The sequence below is a fragment of the Pseudonaja textilis genome, chromosome 2 (assembly GCF_049901715.1).
Source record: "Pseudonaja textilis isolate UNSWEBS1 chromosome 2, rPseTex1.2, whole genome shotgun sequence".
NCBI lineage: Eukaryota > Metazoa > Chordata > Lepidosauria > Squamata > Elapidae > Pseudonaja > Pseudonaja textilis.
The window spans coordinates 145,636,890-145,658,708 of record NC_141991.1 but is presented as its reverse complement, the minus strand read 5'-3'; the positions used below and the strand labels follow the sequence as shown (position 1 = coordinate 145,658,708).

Below are 21,819 nucleotides of genomic sequence, written 5' to 3'. Positions count from 1 at the left end.
AGATCATCCCCCTTTCTACCTTCAGCTATGCAAGCTGGGAGGAAGAACCCTTGATCTGCCATTCCTATCCCCCCCACCCATTTCCCTCCCCCCCCCCCCATTCTTCTTGTGCTTTCACCCAAGTCTGGGAGCGAAAGCAGGGAGGAGACAGCCAGTTGCACACTTTCCTCTTCCCTGCCCCTTTTATCTGAACTCTGCAGGAGCTTTAATCCTATTAAAGCTGCCAGCACTCAGCTGACTAGGCGGGAAGAGTAAGAGGAGGTTGGAGGTGCAGGCAAGCCCCCCCCCCAAGGAGGATTTTCTCTTTCCTTCAGTTCCACACACACCACACACACACCCACAACAATCCTTTGCTGGATATGGCACTGCAAAGGGTGAGGAAGATGTTTCCGTGCTCCCTTCCGAAGGAAAGCCGGTCCTTGCTTCCTGCATCCATGTTGGGGTCCTACCCCATGGCAGAGGCAGTGCGTAACATGCGGTGGGAGGGAGAAGCAAGAGGCAAAGGGGGGGAAAGCAACTTTTCCCTCTGCCCTGCAGCAGCCCCGACTCTCTGTCTCTCCCAGCAGATGTTTTCCCTCCCTTCTTCCCACCTTCCATCTCCTCTCCCTGCCTCAGCACCTGGTGCTGCAGATTGCACCTCCTTCCTTAATATAGACTGTGCGATAACACTTGGGGGAGGGAGGCCCCCTGGAAGCCGAGGTGACACTTCTCCCCTCCAAGCAATGGTGTGGTCGGGAGAAGGAGCAGGAAGCGTGCAAAAAAAAAAAAAGTGGGAAGTGCTTACAGCCTCCCGTCCTCAGCCGAAGAAGCGTTTCCACTTTGTTTGCAAGCCGTGAACTTTCACCATCCTTTCCTCTCCCAGATCTCATTGCACCCAGGATGAGCTCTCTGATATTGTCCCTTTTTGGGGGGGTGGGCAGGGGAGGGGGAAGGATTAGGATTACTTCCGTGCCGCCCTTCCCCACCCCACCCTGCTTGTGAATGTCTTGTTGCTGTCATCTTTTCTCCAGGCAGGCGCCTCGGTCCCCAGATCCCTAAGCATTCTTGGTTCCTCCTAATGTTAACAAGTCTCCAGGGCCCCCCGAGCGGAAGCAGCAGGTCTGCATTACAGTCCCCGAGCTGACTTCTTCCCTCATGCCCTAGTGGGTGCACTCTCACATGCTTAAATTACCGAGCCTTGCTTTTATTGACCCCTCCCTTTTGATCTCAGTTCTGCCAACTTTCCCACACAAGATGTCTTTCCTATGCCTGGATTTAGTTACGTGCGTTGGGCTGCTGGTACAGCGATTTCCTCCCCCCCCAGCGGAGATCTCCGATACACATTCTGTTTCATGGTCCCTGCCTCTGACTGACCCCAACCCACCAGGAGCTTTTGCGCCCCCTATAACAGAAGGAGAAGCTGTTAAGAGGAACAAATGAAGGTGTAAGGTTCTGCAGACTTCTCTCATTTTGCTCCCTATTCCTTTTGGTTTCTGTGCCCTCAGGTGCTGTAGAGAAAGCGAGTGCCCCCATGCTGCAGAACCCCACCGTTTTACAGCAACTCGGACGCAATGTGTGCAGTTGCTGGTTGAGCCCAGTAATATCTCAGTGACAGAACCGAGCATTGTGGTGAGTCTCTCCTTCCTGCTAGCCTTTTTGAACATCTGGCTCCCCTGATCCTGCTGGCTAATGGCTCTTTATCCCCTTTTTGTTTTCTCTAACTGTGTCTTCTCTCTGTTATTGGTCTCTCCGTCTTCCGTGTTTTTGGTCAATTGAGCCTCAACATTCTGAGGCCAGCTACCACTCTGAAAGTGGAAATCTGACCCCAAACCGATCCATAAACAAAATAGACTGTGAGTATTAGGAGAAAGGAAAGCTTTTTAGTGAATTTTAAAGTGAATTTTGGAAGACCATTAAAGTGAATTTTGGAAGACCATTACCTCTCACCCTAATCCACACCAGCAAGTTACTAAAGAAATAACTTATTTTTTTTGCTGCTGACATACACATCCTGTAAGAAAGTCAATCATTTAGTGTGAATATAGAATTTTACAGTCATTTTGGAACTGAATTGAGATACCATTATATCTCTTGGCTCTCTTTTTTAATTGGACATATTCAAATTGTAAGAAAGTCAATCATTTAGTGTGAATATAGAATTTTACAGTCATTTTGGAACTGAATTGAGATACCATTATATCTCTTGGCTCTCTTTTTTAATTGGACATATTCAACTTGGTAAATTATTATGGAAGACCGTAAACATTATATTCTGTTGACTATGGGGTTATATTTTGAGGATGCCATGAAAAATCACTCATTAACTTCAGAGGATCTTTGATTAGTGATAAGATTTCTTATGTCTTGCAAACTACCTTGAGTATAGAATCCTTTGGGAAACAAGAGTAATTGGTTTAGTGCTCTAAATTGTATTTATGTAGGTAATTACCGCTCTTCTTCAAGGTCATCTCCAGCCTTCATATTAGCTACTAAAAGCATAGCAGAGGATTGCTTTGATCCATAATCTATGCCTCTGCTATGTCCATAGTGGGATAGAGACTCCATGGCCCTCTAATTTAGGGGACAAAAACATGTGGCCTTCCAGCTATTGTTGGATTGCAACTAATCACCTCTCATTACTAACTATGCTAGCTAGGGCTGATAAGAATTGACATATAGCAATACAGGAGGGCTGCCTGTCTATCACTGCTCTAGATGTTGCTGAACAAAAATTCCCAAGGGCCTTCGCCACATACAGCCATTGGTGCGGGATGCTGGGTGTTGCAACTCAGAGCATCTGGAAGGTCATAAGATCCTCCCTAGGCAAACAGAACCATAATGATGAGTAAGCTTGCCCGAATAATACGATATTCACCATACCATTCAGCTTTGTAAGAATAACCGTATTCCTTCTCTTTGTGTGTTTTTTTAAAGTAATTGTTCATTTTTATGATTGCCAAGATATGCTTGGATAACGCCTGGTAGGAATTCAGAAGCCAGATAAATTGCTGAGTAAAATTTCTAGTGGTCAAATTTCAGTGTTCTGCAGGGTTTTTTGTTTCCCATTCATCAACCATGGCTATTGCAAAGTAGGGAAAATGCAGACTAAATCGGATTAACCACAATCATTTTATCTGTGTCACTGCATTTAGGCTACTGTATGTCATAAAACTTGAAAAGTGTCTTATTTATTTTATTTATTTGTCAAGCGATTATAAAATAACAGGTATAAGTATAAACATAGTTATGAATACATGAAATGGATAGTATAAGAAAAAAAACAGTAGGACAGGGACTGTAGGCACGTTGGTGTGCTTATGCACGTCCCCTACAGACCTCTTAGGAAAGGGGTGAGGTCAATAGTAGACAGTCTAAGGTTAAAGTTTTTGAGGTTTGGGGAAGAAACCACAGAGTCAGGTACAGTATTCCAGACATTGACCACTCTGTTGCTGAAGTCGTATTTCCTGCAATCAAGTTTGGTGCGGTTTAGCTTGGGTTTGTATCTATTGTGTGCTCTTGTATTGTTATGGCTGAAGTATTCATTGACAGGTAGGACATTGCAATATATAATTTTATGTAGTATACTTAGATTGGACCGAAGGCGGCGTAGTTCTAAGTTGTCTAGGTCTAAAATTTCAAGTCTGGTAGCATAAGGTATTCTGCAACGAGTAGAGGAGTAGAGAACTCTTCTTGTGAAATATTTCTAGACTTTCTCAACTGTATTAATATCAGATACGTAATGTGGGTTCCAGACTGATGAGCTGTATTCGAGTATTGGTCTAGCAAATGTTTTGTATGCTCTAGTTCGTAGTGTGATATTACTGGAGAAAAAGCTATACAGGATTAGGTTAACAACTCTTAATGCCTTTTTGGCTCTGCAGTTACAGTGGGCTCATATTTAGGTGTACATAGCACACATTATGATTTCCTTTCTTTTGACATAATTCTCAAACATACTAGTCCTTAAAACTACATCATTCTTTTGTGCTGTGTTTCCAGCTTCAGCTTACAGTCCACAATGTCCCAGACCTGAGTTCTGGGGTGACTTGCTCCTTTGAGGGCCTTGGTGAGAGCGAGGGACAGCTTCAGGTGAACGGAGGGATCCACTGCCTTTCGCCTACTTTGAGGGATGAGCCCCCTGGGGAATATGGTAAGTGCTTGATGATGGGAAAGGAAGTATTAGTGTAGTATTCAGATGGGACAGAGCTAGAAAGTAAGATATAGTCCACCTTTCTGTCCTTACCTTGCCTCTGCCAAAAACTTCTTGATGGCTTCAAAGAAATTCTCCTTAGTCCTGATCCTTTCTCACAACAAGCCTAAAGTTGTATGCAGTTTTTAAAAAAAAGCAGATGACAATGCTCAAGATGGAATTAGACTTATACGACAAATGCTATTTTGTCAGAGATTTGGGCCTTCTGCTTGTTGCCTTCCTGCTTTTCATGCTGCTCCCATGCTCAATAACCAGATTGGTTGCCACTCTATGGTGCTGGGTTTTTGCATGGTTATAACTGACATCTGGAAACCGTGGTAAATAAATGCTTTTCTCTCTTCTGCAAAACTATGCGGATGGGGGGGCATCATGGAATTCTAATTTTGCTTCATGATTCTGAATGTGGAAGCAGAAGCTGATTGTGTCGGAATTCAAGAATGCCACACCACGATTGAGTGTTACTTGCTCTTCCTTCCTCCTGTTTCCCTATAATGCTCAGGTGATGTACGGACTGTTAGGATCCAGCTTCTGTCCAAGGAAACTGGCATGGAGTTTGCCAGTACAAACTTTGTCTTTTATGACTGCAGCCTTCTACGCACGTGAGTTTTGAAACTGGGCACGGGGCTGTTAGTGGGGGAGGGGGGAAAATGACTTTCTTTTTCAATCCCACCAGTTTATTTACACATAAGACGTGTGACCCACGCGTCGTCGTTTACAACTGTTGCAAAATAAGGTTTAATCTCAGCTTCCAACAACGCTTACTACTTTTTTTAAAAAAAAAATCTTTTTCATCTTTACACTTTGCTCACAGTTAAAGCATACACACTTGGTTTATTTACTGATTTACTGCCATGTTTTTCCCCATTTAAAATAACCCCCTAATCAGGATTTCATTAATTCACAACAAACAGCATACGATTGACAGTTAATTAAATTTCATTCTAGCAAAAATGAGAAATCTGTCAAAATCCATATAAAAAAGCATATTAAAAATTGATGCCCACTCATGCACCCTCCCCTACCCGGCAGCAGCCAATTATCTGCCTACTGGCCTGCTTGGGAGCTGCCTGGGACTTGTGACTTCCTACTGGCTTACAAATGAGTAAATGATCTTATTGGAACCAGCAAGGAGGTCCTTACTTAGTCACTCACAACCTACAATCCTTGCTTAATGACGGCAATGGGGAGTGCCAGAATAGCTCTCGATAAGCGATGCAGTCATTAACTACACTTTATGACAGCATCACTTAGCAATCGAAATTCTGACCCCAGTTTCCATTGTATCATGAGGACTACCTGGTCTTCATTAGGTTGAAAGACATTGCCAAAGTATATGAGGAAGGCAGATCTTATCCCTAAGATAAGAGATGGAGCAGCTTAGAAGGATAGGTTTCACCTCAGATAGAAACAGTGACATGTTCACACTCTGTTGCACTAAAACATGATTTTGTTAATTGCAACTTGAGTGCAACATGCAGTATACTAAGCCATCATTAAACAAACTTCACAATTGCTTAAGGTGATGTGGTTATCCAGCCACTGAATGATTTATGATAGTTAGCGTCCCCTATCTTGCAAATAGATTTTTCAGATCATGTGGCATGCTCAATGTACACTATACCATGTGCATCAGAAGAACTTGATCATCATCAGAAGGAAAGGGGCAAGTTGTTCACCTCGATTTTCAAGTCTGGCACCAGCTGTGATCCCAGGGCAGGTGGCACTGGTGGCAATTGTCATCCTGGAACCCTATTGACTTTCAGCAGCAAATGGCTGCAGATATCTAGATGTAAGACCCTAGTTGGGTGCTAGGAAACTGCTGAGTTTCTTGCTGCTCTATTGGCCTCTTGTACCATGATATCCCTGCCTGAGTTGTGGAATTAGCAGTGGAGAGTTAATTCTGGGAGATTTTAACTGGATTTGAGTTGGAGATGGCTTGGGAGTTCACTCCAGGACAACAACCATGGATCTGATCCAGAATATTCAGGACCTAATTAGTGCAGGTGGTCACATGTTAAGATTGATAAGAATTAGTTTTCCAGGGAACTCTAGGAGTTAAAATGGCAGAAGAGATGCTTAGAATGCCATTTGAGGAAGATGAAGAGTGAATCTGATTGCACATGACTAAGAGACCATATTAGAGACTATATCATAGTAATAAGAGCCACAAAACGTAACTATTTTTCCACTCTTACTGTGTTCACAAATAGCTGAGCAGTGGCCCTTTTCAGAATGACCTGTTCTCTGCTGGGAAGGGATGATCAAGAAAAACATTTCCAGGGCCACTGGGAGAAATATTTCAGGTATCTGAAAGATACAATCATTTGTAGTTGGACTCTGACTGTACCTGTCCTATTTGGTTGCTGTACAAAATTGAACACTTGCAGAAGTACAAATAACAGATCCAATAATTCCTCTGTAAAACCTTATCAACAGTTCCTGGGGCAGTCTGAATAAGTCTCAGAATCTTAGGTCCTGAGCTACAGCAGGAAAAACATCCTTTATTGTGCCTTTTTAATGATAGTTCTAATGTTAAGCATCCATTTCAAGTCCTGGGAGATTATAGAACCTAAACTTGAAGGACTCTACTGCTGATACCATGCTGTTGAATATAGTAAGAGGAGGTAAAATAGGACGGCTCCTCCTAAAATTCACTCTCATCTCTACAGTTTTAAGCATGTTCAGCTCCCGATTGTTACGGCTGCATCCCAGGGCCATTTGTTCAACTGCCCATCTATATCACTGCCTCAAATGAGGCCATTGATGTTGTGGTTGTTCTCTTTTCTCGTGACTGGTTCCAATAAGTATTGCCTGGAAAGCAGAGGCTGAAACCTCTTGATTTGTAGAGTGTCACATCCTTCCTGCTTAATAACTATATGAAGTCACTGTGTGAGTCATTTGTTGACATGGGGTCAGTTATAATCAGTGTATGATGATACCCAGCTGGTTCTCAAGTCTTTGCCAACCAAATGATGCAGTTGAAGGTCTTGTCCCAGTGCCCGGAAGCTATTAAGGTCCAGATGGGGAGGAATGGACTTAAGCTTGACCTTAGCTAATGGGTTCATGGATCATCCAGGCCTGAGGACTTCCTATTTTTAATTTTGAATAGGGTTTATTTCCCCAGTTAGAACTGGTATGCAGTTTGGAGGTTCTCCTGGACTTGCAGATTGAGGAGGAGATGGCAACTATAGCCAAGAAGACCTTCACACAGATTCATCTCATCTATTAATTGTACCCATTCTTGGACCTTCTCATTGTCACTTGTTCTTTGGTCAACTTATATGTGGACTTTGCAGTTCCCTATACATGCAACTGACCTTGAAGACCACTTATAACTTTTAGCTGGTGCAGAACATAGTGGAATAAGCAATTATGAATGTGCCACAGTACGCCTGCATAACACCTTTGCTCTGCAAGCTGCAGTGATTATTAGCAGGCTTCCAAGTGCAATTCAAGATGTTAGGTGTCAGCCCTACATGACAAAGATATTATTTATTTGAGGGGTTCACTCTCCCATTGTTTCTGCCCATCCCATGAGCTCGGACAGAATCAGGATACTCTGGGTCCCTTCCATTAATCAATGTCATCTGATAGGATTTAGGAAGTTTGTTGAGCCCATCTTCTGGAACATAGTTCTCTTAGAGTAGCGTCTCCTAGAGTTGAAATCCACATATGTTAACAATATCAAGGTTGAGAAACTATGCCCTAGAGATTTGAATAGTCCCGGCTCTGCTCTGCTTTATACGTGTTCTGATCTGGCATTTCCCCCAGGCTCTCATCTGGGATGGAAAGTGGGCTGCTTCTGTGGAAAATTCTTTATGAGCATTTAGTGGAAGTTTTGTTCCCCTGGACAGCCATCTTACATTTCTGTCTGACTTGATGTTTTGCACCACTCGGAGTTGTTGATGAATCGGGAGGCCTTAGAAATATAAACAACTAATCAATTAAGTCCTTGCTCAGGGAGATTGCAATCTAATTTATTTCCTTAGGGAAGTTTGGAAGAAGAGGCAAAAGATTTCTTGATTTTAGTCCCAGAAGAAGTCATCAATGTTGGAGGCCTGACTCAGTCCTAAAAGTGTTTCCTTCTTTTGGACTTGGGAACATTTTTTTTACTAGGACTGATATGAGTTGGCAAGGCCTTTTTCAAGCCACAGGCCATGGCTACTTTGAGCCAGACTTATATTCTTCTTATCAGAAACAAGGTCTGATATATCTGCACCCTTCCAGCTTTGCTGACATAGGTTTTCCGCTCAGAGCATGCTGTACTTCTCCCTCAGTGTTATGTAAAGTAGGAAATGCCACACACCTTGTAGACAACTTCCTCTCTCAGTTTTGAGGCTCTCCTAGCTTACACCAGCTAGTCAGTAGGTGGCTGTAGTTTTAAGTTCGCCTCCCTCTGGGCCTTGTTTCCACAGCAAGCGGATGGGTTGGATAAGATTTGAAGATCCAATTCAATCTGTGTTTCACTTCCTCCCTTTCCTTCCCATGAGTTTCATATCCTTAAGCAGAACAAAACCTTCAAAGGAATAAAGGTGAAGGAAACAAGAGAAGAGAGAATTGGCATCTGTAGATCAGGACATGCATTCTTTCCCCCTTTCCTGTTTTTTAAATTTTAAATTTTCCTCATTCTACAGGTGCTTGTCCTGTGTCAGCAGCCACTATCCATGCCACTGGTGTAAATACAGGCATACGTGCACCCACAATGTGGCCAAGTGCTTTTTCCTAGAGGGCCGAGTCAACACTGCTGAGGTAAGAAAGGCCATTGGAGCTCTACCATCTCAAGAGAGTTTCCTGACAGTCATTAGGATGATTTTTGGACATGAAGACCCATGAACATCTTTTGTTTGTGAAACCTTCACCCCTGGGGAAATCAATGGCAGTTTTATTCCCCCTGCTGACCTGCAGGACAGAGGGAGTCGGGAGGGAGATTTCCCCATGGGCCTGGAATCCTATTCCTCTTCCCAGCTCAACTTCCTTCCTTGCATTTCAAGAGCTCCCTGTTTCTGCATAACAGCAGAAATAGCTGCGGTATTTCGTAGCCTGCTCTTCCAGCATTGGAGCAAACATTTGGGAGCCAAGTTTCCATTTCTATGTTAATGCAAGTTGTGCAACTGCTTGCATACGTTTAACTGGAATATTTTTCACCGTGTCTTTGCAATATTTTGACCCTGTGCAGAGCTCAAATTGCTTTGCTGAACACCGTATAGGATAAAAAGGGAGAAAAAAAAGCAGAAGTGGAGGATTTGGCAAGAAATCAGAATCACGAGAAAGGAACATTCAACATAGGGCATAGCAGTTCTCTCTTTCCTTTAAAACTCTGTCTTCCAACTCTGGCAACATCACAATATGTTTTCACAACACTGAGTTTTAGAAACTTGGTTCCACTAGCAGACTGAAAAGGAAAGACTTCTGGAAGTCACATATTTAGGTTTACCCTTTTACGCGCAGCGTCCCCCACAGGCCTTATATAGAAGGAATCTCAGACCAGGGAATCCCAAGCAATCAGAGAAGAGTCAGCAGGTGGCAGATCAACAGCATGGGGAAATGATAATAGTACTAAAGTGCCTTTATTCGGGTGGGAGGCTGGATCGATATGGGGGAGGCCAGAGTGTTCACTGGTAATGGGGCCAGTGGCTCGCGATCAATCGTCTGGCCCAGGCAGCGGGATCAATAGACCTAGAGACGCCCGGGGCTCGTTGTGGGTAGGTAATTGATAGCATCTCCCTTAGAGGGGCCAGCGTTTGCGGTTGGATGTGGTGGCTGGAGTAGGAGGAGGCTGGGCAGCAGGCTTTGAGGCTCTGGGAAGTGGTATGTTGCCTGTGACTCTTGGTTTAGGGAGCACTGGCCAAACTGTTTGTGCTCCGGACTTCTAAATCAGTCGGTGTGGACTTTGTTTTCAGTCTAAAGAATGAAAGAGCAAGAAGAGAAAATTGCTTGGCGCTTCCAGGCTCCTTTTCCCACAGGCTGGGCCTTTTGTCTTGACCCAATTGTCTTAAGCCTCCGTAGGAAGTTGCACCCGGGGTTTAATTGTTCTCCAGGTCAGGACTACACTTCCTGTATTGCTTGACAGCATCATGACCACCCTGTGTCTTTGCTAGCCCCATAAACAGAGCAGCCAGCCCAGCAGGCCTCCCCCCCTCCCACCTTTCCTTTGGTACCAAGGAGCAATTAACCAGACTCTGGTTTCCATGGAAACTCTGAGCGCCCAGCAGGCTCTTTCATCTCCATCTCTCTCAGGCGGCCACCACAGGCAAAGGAAGAGCCGGGAGCCAGACTCCTGGGCTTTACCCCTGTTCACTGTGGTGCAGTTGGGATATGAAAGGTTAGGCAGCTGTTTCCCCTGGGGGAGAAGGAACCTTAGTCCCCAGGAGGGAAAGCCTTGTTTCCTGTCCCCAAGAATGATTATAGGTGTCTTCACACAGGAATCCAAATGATAGTCCTAAAAGAAATAAAAAAAGGGAAAGCAATATCACTTTAGTCAAGGTACTTCCTTCTGGTAAGCATGGGTAGGATCAGACTGTTGTTGTTTTTTTAGTGTGTGTCGTCTTCCCTTACGACTACTTTGAAAGCAGTGCCAGCCTCAGTTTTGGGTTTAGAACCCATTCCCCTTTGCAGTCCTGCCTTGAGAATATTCACGTCATAAACAAACACACACATGCCTGCCTGCGAACAGCCCAAGTGGCACTTGCCAAAGCTTTCAGGTTTCTGAGCACACATGGCTTGAATCTTTTCCTTTGCACCAGGGCTGCCCAGAGCTCCTTCCTGGTGGGGAGATCTTGATTCCTGTGGGAGTGTTACAACCCATTACCCTGCGTGCCAAGAACCTTCCACAACCTCAGTCGGGCCAGAAAAATTACGAATGTGTCTTGGGAATCCAAGGTCGCCAGCAGCGGGTGCCAGCTGTACGCTTCAACTCCAGCAGTGTGCAGTGCCAGAATACCTCGGTGAGAACCACATCTTTTATAGCCGTATTTTTATCCCTCTTACTATTATTCTGCAACCAGGAAGACTGAGAACTTCCTGAAAACAGAATACAGCTTTTCGGCTTTTGGCAGGTGCTAACCGATCTTCCTTTCGTTGCAACTTACCTATGAATTTTTAAACTTTCTTGAACATCTGTGGTGTTACTTGAGGATATTAAGGGCAGCCACCAGAATTTGTAAGCACATCGCACTTCATAGTAACGTGGTAGTTGCAGTGTTGGATTCAGTTTGAGCCATGAACTTGCTTAGATCATTATTATGGTAGTTGTTTACCTGAAATAAGGGAATGCTGACTTAGATTACAGTTTTCTGAATGTAAAAATTCATTGAAATATTTGGTACCCTTAATAATAAAGTCCTGTATCGTTCCATAAATGAGTTACCACATCACTAGATTTAAAGAAGCTGTGTTTTTTTTTTTAAACTGAAGTTCTCTGCTTCCCTGACCCTTGTAACCTTTACTTTGTTTTCTTTATTTACTCATTTTCTAGCCATATTTTCCAGGATAATGTTCCTTTTGCCTAATTGGAAATACAGAATGCAGAGAGTTGTCAAATCAGTCTGCAGTGCATGCTTATCTACATAAATACCTAGCACCGTGTTAAACCTTGCTTGAACGCACTATGTGCTGAACATAACTAAATGCAGACTGGAATTAATAACAATCTAAATCAGGGCTGTCAAACTCCCAGCCCTTGGGCCGAATGCATCACACATGGCCATGGCCACACCCCATTTAGCGAAGGGCGGGGGGAAAGTCCCACTATGTCACGTGACACCACCATGATGAGGTGAGTTTGACACCCCTGGTCTAAACGGATCAAAGAAGAAGCCATTTTTTCACCCCAAAAGCGAACCTCTACTTTCATTGTTTGTCAGGGTCTTGGAGCTCTTGCTTGTGATAAGAAAATAGGACTTTTGCCTTGCTGGCTCTTAAGGCCACACAAAGGACATTGGGGGGCTACATGTGGCCCACTACTTGTACAAAAACACTATGGGCGATACTAATGCTCTTTATTGTATCCTTGCTTTATGAGAATAAAGCTTCAGTGGCTATACAGATAATCCTTGACTTATGATCACAGCTGAGACCAGAATTTCTGTTGCTAAGCAAGAGTTGTTAAATGAGTCATGCCTTATTTTTGTGAACTGTTTTGCCCTTGTCATTAAGCAAATCACTGTCAATGTTAATTATGCAGCCATTAAGCGAATCTGGCTTCTCCTGTTGGGAAGGTTGCAAATGGTCATCCCATGATCTCAGGACATTGTCCTAAATACATGCTGGTTGTCAGGCAACTAAACTTTGACTAGGTGACTGTCGGGATGCAATGACAGTCATAAGGGCAAGGACCAGTTGTAAGTCACTTTTTTCACTGCTGTTGTAACTTCACTAAATGAATGGCATGGCAGCTGCATGTTATTTCCAGTAAGAAGCAAAAGCTGCCAAGCTGTCAGTTGCTGGAGGAAATGGCACAAAGTACCATTGCATGGCAAAAGCATCTGGTTCAACTCTACAGGAACAAAATTTTGAACTAGACGAGCCTTTTTCATTCTTATGACTATCTTGGGACAAGATCATAATAGGGCAAATTAATTGAATTTGTCAATTTGTTGGTAGCAGTGGTTAAAAAACAACAACACATTTTGGCATTAAAGAGATTGAAAAGGACAGAAGATAAATAGCACCACAATAACTGTTGAATTATCCAAGTGCTATATTCTTGTCTTCTCATATCCAGAAGATATTTAGAAATGAAAATTAACTGATAGATGAAATTGAAGTAGACGTGAAGCCCTCCAGATTTTATAGTACATATAATCTCTCATGATTCCCCATCTGAATGGCTGCATGTTGCCTATTTTTAAGTTAGGAAACCTCTTAATAGGAGAAACTAATTTTTTTTAAAAAAATGGATGCCAAGAGAGTTTACAGCCTTTCTTTTCTCTCTCATATAATATTGTGTTTGAAACCAACTAATACAATTGGATGTGAGGAAAAGGGGGGGGTGAGGAGGGGAGAGAAGAAGTTTTTACCCCTCTCACGTCATGCTAGAATTATGGCCATCCAATTAAATGGATGGGCATGAGATTTGAGGCATGCTGAAGGACATGCCTCCTTGCCCAGCGTGTGCACTGATGGATTTTATTGCCACAAAATGGTGGTGAAGGCCAATCACTTAGATGGCTTTAAAGCAGATTCAAAAGAGCTTGTCTCTGTGCATTTACCAATGGCCATTAATCATCGTGTTTTCATGGAACTACCCATGTTCAGAGGCTGCATGCTATTGAATATGGGGGCCAGCACAGCACAAGGTTATTTCTTCTCATCCTTGTAGCCGTCAGGCTGGTCCCTGTGACATTCGGGATGCTGGAGTAGCAGGGCCTTGATCTGTTCTTTTTGCATATGATTTCAGATGCTAGAGACAAAAAAGGAAGTCTCCTTTTGACTTATTCCCAGATAAACCCCAAAAGTATGCCAACTTTGAATTTTAGGAGTTGTGATCTTGTACTTTCAGATACCTCCCCCCAATGGCAAAGATCTGATCTAAACAATTATTATTAAAATTAGATTTGATATGGGTAAAGAGCCTTCAATCGCCCTGGCCCTGGTCAGTTCTTCATATTCACACTAAAACTGCACTATTGTAATCTGATTCTCCATCAGATTCTTCATTGAGATTGCCCTCTGCTGTCCAAACCAGTATTACATCCTCCTCTTTTGATTATTAATATTTCAGATTGTAAATGGGGTTGAAATTATTCAGGTCACATTCCAAGAGCAACAGGGCTAGGAACAGCTCTAAACATTGTTGAGTTTGACATGGTTCTCCTCCATGTTTGTTCCTTCTCCGTGGCACCTACCCTTCTTGCTTTTTCAGCTACCAAACATAGCTTGTTATCTACAGTCATCACAAGCACCATATCATGTCCAGGAATTCAAGAATAAAGTAGCTTGCAACTTACAACCAGTCATGATGGTCTCATGGTGCTTTATGGCCCATAAAGCATTTATGGCTGTAAAACGTTGCACTGCCCACCACCATCACACAAGTGAATTTTGATCACTTGGCAACTGGTTCTATCAGGCATGAAAGATCAGGCCCACACAGGAAGATCTAATTAAATTGATTTATTGCTAATCTTACCTATGCACAAGTATTTTTTCAACTGTAAACATCTGCTTGGGGTTAGATAAGAGTCAACAGAATTTAAGGGATGGTGGACTTAATTTGCTTGTGGCTACTTAGGGATTCTAGACTGATCCCTCTTTTAACTCTGCCCTCAGGTTCTGCCACTCCTCCTCCTACAGGTTCACATTTAAAACTGGTTGCCAAGTTCATTTTGATCGTGTGGTCCCCATTTGCAGTCTTCTTTGCCAACTTCCCCAGAGACTCAATGGGGAACTTGGCAGAAAATATTTGGAAAAGTGGAGGGGATGTTGGATTTGAAGTCCATTTCCCCAAGGTGCCAAGATGTTTCTCCTTCCCTCCGTGTACAGTGGTGAAATCCTCCTGTGTAATGGTGGAACAGACTTCAAATCTGGCAAAACCACTACCAAGTGCCAGGGTTCTGAGCCTTTCAAAATGTAGGCATTCACTAGCATTTTCCCCTCCAGAGGGATGTAGACAATGACGTTCACTAAAATGCTAGCAAATACCAGCATCCGGAGCCTTTTAGAATCCTGGCATTCACTGGTGTTTTAGTGAACATCATTGTCTCCCACCCCTTTGGATGGGAAAACTATTGAATGCCAGCTCTCTGAGCCTTCCAGAGCAGTGGTGTTTGCTAAGCAAGTACTAGAGCCATTGGAGGAATGGATCTCAAATCTGGTGAAAACGCTAGTGCATGCCATTTTTCTCGTAATCATTTTCCCCACTGGGGCGGAGAGATAGCCCTGACCTCCAGAGTGTGATGGGAGGCTTGGGCCCTCTCTCTACCTCACCATGCCTAGGCCTTCTCCCCACTGCTCAACAACCCATATGGTCACTCAACTCACCGCAGTCAATTTGCTGCGGCCAACTAGCTGCAGAACAACTCGTCATCGCCTCAGAACAAGAGTTACACTAATATCGAATATCATATATCATATATAATATCGCATACACTAATATCAGATAGAATCATTAAAGAAAGGATGTCAAAGGAGAGACAAAATCAAATGTGAATGACAAAAATTAAAAATAATTGTTAAATTACTTTAAATAATTAAATTGAATGGTCCCACAGCGGGTTGTCCCATGCTGAATTGTCCTGTGGCATTCTGTCTATGATGAGTTGGCTGTGGCAAGTTGGTTGTGGCGAGTTGTCCTATTCTGGATTAGGAGAGCCGGGATTGTGGTTATTAAGTGAAGGAAGACATGGTATCTTGTTTAATGACCACTTCAGTTAATGACTGAGATTCCAGGCCCAATTGTGGTTGTAAGTGGAGAACTACTGTATCTGGACTACCATATTTACCCATATTCTACAGCTGACTGTTGAGGCTTCCTCCTTCGACTTTATATTATTGCTTCTGGCTGGATGAAGCAAATTGGATTATACTTGACCCAACAATATTCTTTCAAGTTCTAAGACCACTAATTATGTAGACTAAGAACTCTGCTATTGAAGTTCTGTTTCTTAAATAGCCACTCCATTTAGCCGATAGACCAGTGGCCCCCAACCTTTTGGGCACCAGGGACTGGTTCCGTGAAGCTTTTCTGCAGACAGGAGGGGACGTGATTTCACATGCTGCTGCCTCCATCCCACAGATGAGGCTTCACTTGTTTGTGCGGCCCGGTTTCTGGCAAGCCGCGGCCTGGTGTCGGTCCACAGACTGGGGGTTGGAGACCTCTGTGATAGATGAAGAGCTTCACTACTCCACTGACATGGACTAAGTGCTCAAGGAGGACGAGATGCTACCGCTCAGTGGTTAGTCTGGCTGGCTGTCTTATAATTTTAGGTAAAGCCTGAGCGTATCTAACATCTAATTGATGAAGGTTAGTCTAAGTTTAGCTGGAAAACTCTTGCTTGTGGTCTCCTCTTGGGTGGTATTCCTATTTTGGAACTTCCTTCCAAGGGAAATACAGCTGAGTCTATAATGCCTGCATTTAGAAGAAAGCTTAAGAGGTGCTTCACCCAAGTGTTTTCAGGAAAGCAACTGCTCCACTACCAGGTTGTTTTCAAATCAATTGCTGAGTAACATACGTTTTAATTATTAAATTTTTATTTTATCTAATTAAATTAAATAAAATGCTGTTGATTTTATTGTTTTATGGCAAAGTTATTTTGGCTTTTGTTTTTATTGTAAATTGCATTTTATTATGGGGGGGAATATCTGCAAGCAAATAAAAATTACTGTTAATACAACAGTTGTAGCTGCTGTACTACTAACAACAACAATAAAGGTAATAATAATAGAAGAGTTATTGAGTATACCATCAGTCAATTGTAAAAGGCAGCTTTACTCAGAATATTTCACATTCTGCAACGAGACTTCTGCCACCATCTGCCTATCCTGGTGCTTGAGAAAGACACAGTAGGTGGACAAGAATCCCAAATCCTGTCTGAACATCTGGCTGACTGTGCAACGAACTTCCACAATAGAAGAATTGATTTAGTTCCTTATTCAAGTCCTCTGTTTTTCATGTAGTTGTTACTTGGCATACTGGACTGAACACACTTTCTATTGGTATAATGATTTCTTTTTGTGATTTGATGGAGGTGGTCTTAGGGTTGAGCCACACTTGCCCAATTGATTTTGGGCTTCATGGTTTCTGTTAGGAATATTGAAGTTAAATAGAATAGAATAGAATAGAATAGAATAGAATAGAATAGAATAGAATAGAATAGAATAGAATAGAATAGAATAGAATTATTTATTGGCCAAGTGTGATTGGACTCACAAGGAATTTGTCTTGGTGCAAATGCTCTCAGTGTAGATAAAGGAAAAGATACATTTGTCAAGAGTCAAGGATCATCAGGTACAACACTTAATAATAGTCATAGGGTACAATAAGCAATCAAATCATACTAGGAAACAGTCAATATAAATTGTAAGGATACAAGTGACAAGGTTACAGTCATACAATCACAAGTGGGAGGGGATGGACAATAAGGAGTGATGAGAAGATTAATAGTAATAGTAGTGCAGACTTTGTAAATAGTTGGACAGTGTTGAGGTAATTATTTGTTTAACAGAGTGATAGCGTTTGGGAAAAAAATTGTTCTTGTGTCTAGTTGTTCTGGTGTGCAGTGCTCTATAGTGTCATATTGAGGGAAGGAGTTGAAACAGTTTATGTCCGGGATGTGAGCAGTCTGTAAATATTTTCACAGCCCTCTTTTTGACTTGTGCAGTATACAGATCCTCGATTGAAGGCAGGTGGGTAGTAATTGTTTTTTCTGTAGTCCTAATTATCCTCTGAAGTCTGTGTCTGTCCTGTTGGGTTGCAGAACCAAACCAGACAGTTATAGAGGTGCAGATGACAGACTCGATAATCCTGATAAGGTAGGCAGTAATCCCGGACCAGCCATTTGATGTAGTTGCCCATAGGTGTCCTTAGCTGCTGGTTAGAGCTGGCCAGTTGCTTGGTAAAACCACAGAACTTTGGGTGAGGAGAAGCGACAAGACTACCTACTAGAACAGAAAGCGATAAACAAATTGGTCATAGGTCTGATGAAATGCAGAGCAGAGCTCTGTTGACAGTGATGGCAGCAAACAAAAATGGTTTTTCTGCCGCCATTGCTTTTATACAGAGCCATCCAGGGAGCAATTTTGAAGAGTGGGAAATCTGCTCCATGTAGGTCTCTTGGGTGATTTTAATGAACCACTGAAATTTTTCTGCCAAGCATTTTTCCAATAAAACAATTGTTTTCATCTGCATTGACTTAGATGCCATTTTGGATACTGTACAAATACCAAATGTTGGGCTTTTAGATTTTAACCTTTAGCAAAAATGCAATGATGCATCTTAATATTGGACCATTTACAGGATAATAATTTTGAATGCATCTGCAGAAGAGAACGGTTTTCTCCCATCTCTTTCGATTATTCTCCCAGTGAGTTGCTTCTTGAGGTTTGGCATTTTCTCTGGGTGACTTCTGTTTCTGCTAATTTCAGTATTTGGCAAATAACTACCTCACTTCTGCACATTTTATTATTATGAGGTTAGACTGTCATTTTTCTGTGGGCTTTTACACACTTCTTCACAGTGAGTCATACTTTTCCGCCGTAATTGCTGATAAAGCATCTTCCGTCTGAGGAATGGCAATCAAGCCAAGAGAGCTTATATGTCATGCATCTGAGGTTACATTTTTATCTCCTTGGTGCTTTACAGTAAAGGCAACATGGACTGGTCTACTCCCAGTTGGAAATTTGGCTTATTTTTGGAAGGCAGCCATTTCTGTTGTGTTTTTTGCATACGGTACATGGTTAAGAAAATGCCAGAAGTGCTTGGACCCGAAGATTCATCAGTGTGAGAACTTGGATTCAATCTGAATGCGTGTGTGTGTGTGTGTGTATTGAAATATGTCAAGCTGTTTGATCAATATTCTAATATTCTGAATGGGGAAGGTGACTGAAAAGATAGTGCCTGAATATGATTTTGTAAACATCCCCTTAATTGCAACAGGAAGATAAATGCCTTTCCCCCTCTTTTTCTCAATAGCTCTCTTTTTAACTATTATAGTAATTGTGTCATTCTCTCTTTTTTTTTTTTTGCAATGTGAGATCCTTATACCACAATATAGCTTGGGTCACTTGCTGAAGCTGCTCTTCCAATAAGCGCTTTATTGTGGTTCACATGTTCTTGACATATGGAACAGTGAACGTCTGTGATAAAATGAATACTGCAGTATCTAATCACTAGGAATGTGATACTTCATTGTGCTTTACTTAATGATTCTATAGTCTACTCTAGGATAATGCGTTATGACATTTTGAGGATGGTACTTGGAAACCAAACCTTTTTTTAAAATCCCCATCTCCTTAAGTGCTTAGTGAATATTTCTGCACATTTATTTATTAATTGGTATTAGAATACTGATGGGATATAGGATTTTGTTTGCTTTAAATAAAGATTGAAAGCTTTCCTTTTGCACTAGATAGACGTAAATATTAGAGATTTGTTGCTGGCACTTGTTCTGTTTACTTTTAACATGCATTAATAATGTGAAAGAGGGTAGATGGACTCTGGAGGGGTTCAGATGTTTTGGAGGCAATGCAACATAATTCCAAATGACCAGGCATAAACAAAGCAAGAAAGGCGCATCAATAACAAGTCAAAATCGGTTGATCCAGAAGCAAAATGTCTGACAGTACTTTGTATTAATATACATGCCAAGCACTGAAAAGGAGAAATCTCTTTTATGTATCTGGAACCCTGATTAGCAACTAGTTTTATATAAGTGGTTTGAAAGAAGCCTTTCCCCATCCAGGCCCAGGACACAATGTGTTTTTTTACCCTAAATATTCATTTAAAGATCCCTGTGTTGGCTGCATTACTGATTTTCAATTAGGGGAAGAAGATGGCAGAAGTTTAATATAGATCATACTCAGCAGAATATCAATTGTATATGGATCACCTGTCAAAAATGCAGGAGAATATTGGAGAATGTTGGGAAATGATTAGAATAGCAATTATGAATCCTGTACTGTGGAACAACTATATCTTTTTACTCTGGACTGCCCAGATGTGACACTGATAGAATACACATAGAGAGTACCAGGTTAAGGAAGGTTAGTTTATAACAAGGGAAATATCTGTTGTACATAATTGAGGTGTCCCCGCCCCCAGTTGAATTCTATAATCATTTTGAAATAGTCCATAGGGGTGAAGAAACCAGGCTGAAATTATTATTATTATTTTAATTTTGGCTGCTAGAAGTTGTTGAATATTTTCTAGATGTAGATGCTCAATTCCAAAAGTTTTCAGCTGTCCATTAGTAAACGTGTTGTTTGTAGCACTAATCAACTGTCATAGAAAAATGCATTTGATTGGGAAAAGCCTTACATTTCTCCATTTATTCCTTTGTATTATTTCAGTTGAGCTTTTAATTAGGCTACAAACCTGAGAGTATTCTTCTATCCAAGCCAGTTTTGTAAGCTATGTTCATTAGGACTCATGAGGGTAAAAGACTGCTTTTATTTTTCTTCTGCTTTCATCCCATCTATTAATAGCACCGAGAAGGACCTTCTACACACAACCTAGTCATGTGTGCAATATATGTGTATATAATCTGACATAGAAACTCCACCATTTCTCTTAGCAACTGTGGGTGTGTGTCTGCAGAGGCCTCTTAACAGGCTGTGGGAAGCACCAGGAATAAAGAAATTGAATACTGTAATGATAAAGAAGTTAATAAAGATGAAGCAATTTATTTATTCCCCAATTTAATCAGTTACTGAATACTGTAGCTCTTTCTCATCTATGATCCAGACAAAGAACAGATGACAACTTGGCTGACTCAGTTCAGGGCCTTGCAGATGGCTGTTGGGTGAAGGGGTACTTAAATGTTTGTTCTGCTCTGAGGAAGTCTGTTTTTATCCTTTTGTTGTTGTTTTCCCAATAGGGAAACCCAATTACTGGGTTCCCTGTAATTACAGATCAGCATGTTAACTTTTCATCTTCATAATTTGTTGCGCATCTATTTCTTCCTCAGTATTGGTACGATGGTGAAGAGTTGGGGGAACTCCCTCTGGACTTCGATGTCATTTGGGATGGAGATTTTGCCATTGACAAACCACCAGGATTCAAAGGTACCAGCTCTGGGTATCAGATGTGTGTAGGTTTTAAGGACACACAATTCCTCTTGGTTTATCACTGTAAAGCTGGTACTAATCGATTTTGGTTTACTAGTTCCCTGGAATTAAAAATAATATTATAACTAGTCTAATAAAATAATACCAGGGATTTAATGTGTCAGAGCAATTCTGCGGGTTGACAATATTCTGCTATTTAAAGCAAAGACTAAGGATACTTCCATGTCTCATTGTTTCTGTGGCCCAATTTCTCCAAACAAGTCTGAAAGAGACCTGCCTATCTTCTTTTCCTTTGTTGATTTTGCAATACCAAAAATATAATAATCCCATTAGCATTCAGCTTTGTTCGGATATTTTCCCACGTCATTGTAGTTGTGCTTTCAAAGTTGTAGCAACGTTTCAGCAGAATCTCATCTGCCATCATCAGGCTTCTGTATTGTGTTCATCTGTGAGTCAGACTTTCACAGTTGTTTCAGTTTTAAATTTGGAGCTAGCCTACTGCTGTGCCAGAATGGTTTTTTCTTCATCCTGATTGGTTGGGAGTCTTGGTCTGTGTTTATTGGTCTTGGAGTTTGCTGTGTTCTGCTTGATTGGTATTTCTAATATCTTCTGTCTGTTTTGTGGCGTGTGTGTGTGTGTGTGTGTGTGTGTGTGTGTGTCTTGATTGGCTGGCAACATTGTGTTCCTGTATTGGAGGCTTTTAGTGCAGCTTGGCTCCGAGTAAATGGACGGCTATCATTTGTTAGGAAGCTAGGTTTCATCTGGGTGCCTGGTTGGGGTGTGTTTGAGCTGGAGGTATCAGGGGGGATCTGTTTGTGCCCAGGTGTTTTCCTGGCTAGTGGTGTGGAGATTTTTTTGTTTGTGAGTGCAGGCTTCCAAATGATTGGCAGTCTGGTGGAATCATCTCT

The 21,819-nt window shown here is 41.9% G+C and overlaps 1 protein-coding gene across 2 annotated transcripts in view; it reads left to right on the top strand.

Annotated features, from left to right (window-relative positions):
* PLXNA3 (plexin A3) overlaps positions 1-21,819 on the top strand; it is a 73,894-nt gene that overhangs the window by 17,490 nt on the left and 34,585 nt on the right. For both annotated transcript variants that reach the window (XM_026711312.2, XM_087925753.1), the window contains 6 exons: positions 1,485-1,608; positions 3,979-4,129; positions 4,689-4,788; positions 8,824-8,938; positions 10,933-11,133; positions 20,812-20,908. In XM_026711312.2, the coding sequence (XP_026567097.2) occupies positions 1,485-1,608; positions 3,979-4,129; positions 4,689-4,788; positions 8,824-8,938; positions 10,933-11,133; positions 20,812-20,908 (788 nt within the window). The remainder of the gene's footprint in view (positions 1-1,484; positions 1,609-3,978; positions 4,130-4,688; positions 4,789-8,823; positions 8,939-10,932; positions 11,134-20,811; positions 20,909-21,819) is intronic.